This window comes from Dermacentor silvarum, chromosome 1, assembly GCF_013339745.2.
Source record: "Dermacentor silvarum isolate Dsil-2018 chromosome 1, BIME_Dsil_1.4, whole genome shotgun sequence".
Taxonomy (NCBI): domain Eukaryota; kingdom Metazoa; phylum Arthropoda; class Arachnida; order Ixodida; family Ixodidae; genus Dermacentor; species Dermacentor silvarum.
In genome coordinates, this window is record NC_051154.1 from 321,323,485 (window position 1) to 321,329,902 (window position 6,418).

Genomic DNA, 6,418 nt, shown 5'->3' on the forward strand with positions numbered 1-6,418 from the left:
GTTTGCAATATTGGTGCGCTGGAAGTTTCATCTATGAATACGCACTGTATAGACTTGGAAAAGTGCCCGCCTGAACACACTGTTGCGTGTCGAGCGAGAATGGTCAACTGCGCGGTCTACGGTTGCTCCAAGCGGTCAAAAAACAAGCCCAACGAGGAGAACTTTCAACCGATAGGCTTCTATGTCGTGCCTAGAGTCAAACTAGGTCCGTGTCTTAAGACAGTGGAGCTATGGTCAAGGCGCAGAGCTCTCTGGCTAAGCAGAATTCATCGCAAAGACCTGGACGAATCGGCGACGCATTACCGAGTTTGCGGGGCGCATTTCATCACAGGTAAGCACGGCAGCGGCATTAAAGCGTAGTCGTCTTATGCGCCATTCTATGCGTGCAGCACGGTAACTTACAATGGACTATATTTTTCAGGACGACCAGCTTATGTGATGGATGAGGCGAACCCCGACTAGGCGCCGAGCCTCAATCTCGGCTACAAGTCAACAACGCATGCTGGAAGAAGCGCCAGCGACAGGTGCGAATGAATTTTGTACGCCGTTAAACAAGTCATTATGAACTAATTTGTTCCAAGTACAAGCGACTCAAGCAACGGAAGCGCGCGAGTTCTGGAGCCAGCGCATTTCCATTAAAGCAACGACTGGGGAGCGCGAGCACAAACGCGGCGCCCATTGCTACAGGAACGGCGGCAGAGGAGAGTTCTTTCGGTACGACGGCGTTACTTCACGCTCATATCTTGTTACTTCGTTCATTCGCATTTTGCACTGGACGTTTTGCTTTATTAAACTGTATGTACTGCGTCCGTGTAGTTTAAATGCACGAGCCAGCACGCATTACTTCAGTGCACGACGTTAAAAAAAAGGAATGGGGCAAAGGTGCTGGGGGCAATGTTCAGTTTGTCTTCTTGCTTTCTCATAAATTAGTGTCCATTTCTTGTACAGGTGACGAAGAATGCCCCGCTTCAGAACAACCGACAGTGCAACACCTTGCAGGTCATACAAGTAAGCTAAGCAAAAATTTAGTCATTCCTACTTATGCGAGTATGGAGCTCTGCTGGAGCATGGCATTTTCCCATTTATGCTTCAGTGTTATGTGCTCAAGGACATTTGAACTTCGCCCATGAAATCTGAGAGCTGATCTCTTACCGCATTTGAAGCTGTTGACAGTGAAGGTGCAACATGTACAGAATGATTTGCAAATGGAGAAACCATTTAGCGAGGCCGTTCAGACCTGCACATGCAAGCAAAGCTTTTTGTTGCATCAGCTCCACTGAAGACTGCTTTTTTCAACTAGTTTGTTTCTCTTCTGCACGTTCTCATTTTGCAGCTCCCGAGGAGCCTTCAAGCTTGGAATGTACAGCACTACAAGACAATGCAGCCACAGTTCTGTGCCACCTGCAAGTGGATCTGCAGAATAACCAAGCTTCTGCATGTGAGCATCACACAGTTTTGTTTCTGGGGCTTGCAAATCCCATTTTCCTCCATGTCTTTCCGGTTTGCACCCAAGTGGTATGAACAGATGTAAAGAAATTAACGTACTTGTTTCAAACACAGTGCTTAATGTGGAAATGTGTTAAAATATATAAAAAAAGATCATTGTTGATGTGGGTGTGTCATCTACAATACATGTAATATGACCATTATGGGTGTGAAAAATTAGGGACACATTTTCGCTTGCAGTGCCAGCTAATTGTACAACAAACAATTCAGTCTGACGGGCACATTCAAGGTCCTACTTTATTAGAATCATGAAATCATCATGTCAAGGTGCTGAAATAAGCAACAGCATTATACATTCAGTGTTGACACCAGTGCTTTCCCTTTCATGCAGCCATCACACATTCAATTTATTGTGCAGGCATGATAGACAAAGAGGTGACAGCTGATCTGCTGTCAGCCCACATCTCTTCACTGGAGGACGAAAACCGCCGCCTTCAGCATGACCTGGCTAGTGCACATAGCCGCCTGGCAAAGGCCGTTCCTGGAGACAGGAATGTGTTCCGCAGCAACACAGACATGGTTCTGTTTTACACAGGGCTGCAAATTATGCAGTTTTAGAGGCTGTTTACAGCCTAGTTGAGCCTTATGTAAGGCATACATTACGAAACCGCCTGAACAAATTCCAGGAAATGGTCGTTTTCTTAATGAGGTTGCGGTTTAACCTCCCGTTGCAAGATCTTGCATACAGGTATTCGATTTGGGGCAACAGCCATACCTTTATTCATTTGTATTAAGCTTGGTGCGCCATGCAGAAGTGCACAGTTGAGTATGCAATAACTATGTTGTGCTGGTGAACTTTATTGTATTAGCTTAGATAAAATTTACTGAAGCATATAACAACTTGGCAGTTTTACCTTACAGGTTTGGCATTCACCAGTCTACAGTAACGAGGACAGTAGAAAGGTGGCTTGATGCTGCTTACATTAGGCTCAACATTCTGATCAAATGGCCAGAACGTGAAGATCTGCAAAGAACAATAGAACAATGCCAATGGTATTTCAAGAAACATTTGGCAAGAAAGTAGCAGCCATTCTTGATTGTTTTGAAATATTTGTGGACAGACCTTCATCCATAGAACCTAGATCATTAACATGGTCTACGTACAAGCATGGGAACACCGTGAAGTACTTAATTGGCATCGCCCCGCAAGGTGTAATTACAGACATATCAAGAGGGTGGGGCGGACGCACAAGTGACAAAATGCTGACAGAATCGTGCGGCATTCTTGACAACCTGCTACCTGGCGACTCTGTGCTGGCAGACAGAGGTTTCTTGATCTCTGATGCCGTGGGCATGTGTGGAGTGAAGCTGGAAATCCCAACCTTCACCAGAGGGAAGCCACAACTTACTGCATACTCTGTTGAGGCCACACGTAGGCTAGCAAATGTTAGAGTTCATGCAGAAAGAGTTATTGGGTTAGTCAGGAACAAATACTCCATTTTCAAAAGCACTCTTCCCACTGAATTTTTGGAAGCGAAGGTGTTTGACGGCAGAAAAGTCAGCGCACTTGATAAGGTTGTATTTGTGTGTGCTGCGCTTACCAACCTGTGCGACTCTGTCGTACCATTTGATTGACATGTGTCCTTAGTGCAAAGCATCTAATAAATGTACAATACCATTTTTTACGACTTTTTGCAGTCAATACAAAACCATTTCCGTGATTTTGGTGCCCTCTTCAAATTAACACACTGGAAATGAAACCACTGTCGGAGTGCAATGCTTCCCATCACACCTAATCATGTCACCATACTCTGGCTGTTGACATTAGCAATATTTATCGTCCTGACTGCCTGCACTTTGCTCCATTACTCTTCTTCAGCAGCAGTAGCCCAATAACGGAAACAAAGTTCAGGCAGGAGAACTCGCTCAAAGTACAATGCACATTTATCCACGATTTTGTTGCATAACTCCTGATCAAGCATTACTCTTTCAATAAAAACATCTTTTTTGTCCATACTACAAAATCGCAGTAGCTTCTTTTGCAGACAAACATCTGCATTATTACTTGCTTGAAGTAATGATGGTTTCTGAGCAGCTTCGCATCATTACCATCAACTACAAGGTATGACCGTTGCCGCTCTGGAATTTCATGAACAAGTGCATCTTTTGCAGTGTATGGACATTTTATCTCCACAAGGCCATATCCACAACACTCGCAATGTACGAGGCCATCAGGAGTTGCAGCCAAAATGGGCGTTCTATGCTTATGTGGCGGCGAGACACTTGCCACTTAAAGCCGAGATGGTGCTTCTGCATTGTCTCGATGTAAGCTGCCCTCGCAGCAGCTTCTTTCTTCTTTCCCCATTCAGTTGCTGCGGTCTGGAATTTGCAGTCATCCCGGTAGCAGAGTCTTTTCAGCAGGCTCCTTGATGGCCCAGTCAATGATGTAGCAAACACTGCTCCTGCATTTGAAGCTGTGATGCGTCCAGTCCGAAACTGATGCCACTTCTCGGACGCAGACTGGGCCTTCGTCTGCTTCTCGATCAAAGCACACACCTGCAGGAAATTGCAATTTAGGTGCAAACAAGCGCATGAATTTTTATCTTTTGGATTCCTTTTTAATTTTGCTGTAATGCCTTAAAGATGCTGTAGATTCATGACAATATTTAAATTTAAAAAGTGCCCAGGCAGCATGTGCAGGTTTAGCATAAATTATCATTGTAAACAGATGTTGACACAGGGCTGCATGGCACATCACAACAATAACCTACACAATTAGTTTTTCTGAGCAAAATTTGGCTTTATGCAAGCTACAAAGAGAGAGAGAAACACGCTTACGTCGGGCTCAATTGAGAGTTCCTCCAAAACCTCACGGCACTCTGCCTGCACATCGTCCCAGGAACTTGCGCACTGCTTCCTTCGCAGATTGCAGAGGAGCAGCTTGGGATACTTCAAGCCCAAGAGAATGTAGCGGTCAGCAAATTTTTGGGTAAGCGAGAGAAGTGCTGGCCTGCCCTCAGATTTACTCAATGACGAGTAAAACTTTAACATCTCGTCCTCTCTGGGCTTGGGCATTTTAACACTTGGTGGGTCGCGGGGGCCAGCCTCAGTGTCGTCCAGGCGGCGTTTTTTCATCGCGGAAGACGCGAAGTCCATCTCTGCCACCGGTCGGCATTCCAGACTGACGAGATGAGGCGGTAGCCATGCATTTTGTCCATCTGTGCACGATCGACCATCCCTGCGTGTCACAGCTGCCTCCCAATAAAATAGCACTGCTCCAACGTGTGAGCACGCCTCGCCGAGGCCGGCCATGCACGTACAGTGCGCGCACAAAACTTTTCCGTCAGCCTTAATCAACAGCCACGGGAGCAGCGGCTTATCTTTGAACGCCTGAGAGTGGCGGACCTGCACAGTGAAAATAAGCTAAATTAGTCTTTGGCTTACGCCATTAGACACTGAACACGATTTGACGCGTATCAAACAGGAGCAACATGCGAGCGACTTCACTGGCGATCTAGCGACAGCGGCAATAGAGTACGACGGGCTGGGCGCCACATCGATTGCTTGCCCCATCGCTATATTTTTGAACGAGTAGAAAATGCAAACAAGCCGCTGACATGCGATACATTATGTACAACCTACCTTTCCAACGACGATGACGCTGCCATCGCGAACTTTCACTCTTGGTGGCTCCACGAGACCGCCGGTGACGTAATTATGAGCCTCCAGGGATTTATAACTCTTTAACTGCTCCCGCGTCACGAAGCTCGTCCCATGAACCAGATAGTCTCTGATGTCCGCATGGTCTACACTTGGATAAAAACCAACATCGTTCGTGAAGTGGTCGTCGGACAGCGCCAACGGGTCATTGCCGCCGCATTTGGTCATTTTGATTATGTACCTGCTACGCTCGGGGTCAGACAGCGACTTTGCGTAGTCACTGAGTTGCATCTTACACTGCAGTCACGCCGAATGGGTCGTACACGGCAGCTTGTCACGAAAGGATCATTGAAACTGTCAATAACATGCACGTTTGCACAGTCAAGCCGGCCAAGTCAAACCACAAACATGGTACAGGGCTCGGGGCACCGCAGCGTCACATAGCGGCTGAGTTTCAGTGCATACTCCCTATATAAAACTAAACCTAACATGTCCTGATGAGTATTTTTTTTTTCGCTTTGATCACTTGGCTGAAAATTAAGTTTTATTTTTGCTTTGCGCACAGTATATTTTAATTCTTATTTTGGTTTTATTGTTTTGAAACTGTTTCCGATGCTGTAGCTTTTATTTCTGTATTTTTTCTCTGTTTATGCTACACGCATGTGCCGTTTTTGTGCATGTTAGAATTCGAAGTGTAGTGTGCCAAATATGCCACAAGTCTAAGCATACAGCGTGCATACCTTTGTTTAACATTGCTATTTACAATTATTTCTGTCTTGTTCTCAGAATAATTGCCATTGGCAAATACACAATTGATGAGCTTGAATTTCTCTGAAACTGAAATATGAAGGTGCAGCCGTGTGACAGCTGAAGTACTGCAGCAATGTCGAAGCTAGCTTGCACCCACTATTACTACAGTATGCCGACGGATACCCATCACTGTATTTGTGCATTTTCTGTGAACCAGCCGTGTCCACTAGGTCAAATTTGTAGTGTCCTTTTGAGCATGCCGGTCAGTTTCAGGACAAAATTTTCAGGACAAAATTTACACAGGCAGGCTGCTGAGGCCAGTGGGGCCCTGGACTGAGGGCTCTGAACACCGCTCCTTAAAATATTTTCCAGTCAAATGAAGTTTCTATATATGTATACACAGGGAGGGAAGGGAAATATACAACTTGACCTCGGCTAACTACTGGCATTTTGATGGAAGGATTAAATAAAGTAAGACTGGATGTGTGCTTGCATTAAAACAGTATTTGCATAGAAAAAAGTAAGCAGACTAATTTCTATCCCTTGCCATCTACGAAGGATG

At 45.5% G+C, this 6,418-nt stretch overlaps 1 protein-coding gene across 1 annotated transcript; it reads right to left on the minus strand.

The window, feature by feature from the left end:
- Positions 1-3,838: 3,838 nt before the first annotated feature.
- Positions 3,839-5,490, minus strand: LOC125943211 (uncharacterized). Its single transcript, XM_049661864.1, has 3 exons — positions 5,089-5,490; positions 4,320-4,851; positions 3,839-4,002 (listed from the first exon to the last, which is right to left on the minus strand). Exons 1-3 carry the CDS (start codon positions 5,395-5,397, stop codon positions 3,839-3,841), a joined length of 1,005 nt encoding a protein of 334 aa, XP_049517821.1. The 5' UTR covers positions 5,398-5,490.
- Between the last annotated feature and the right edge of the window lie 928 nt (positions 5,491-6,418).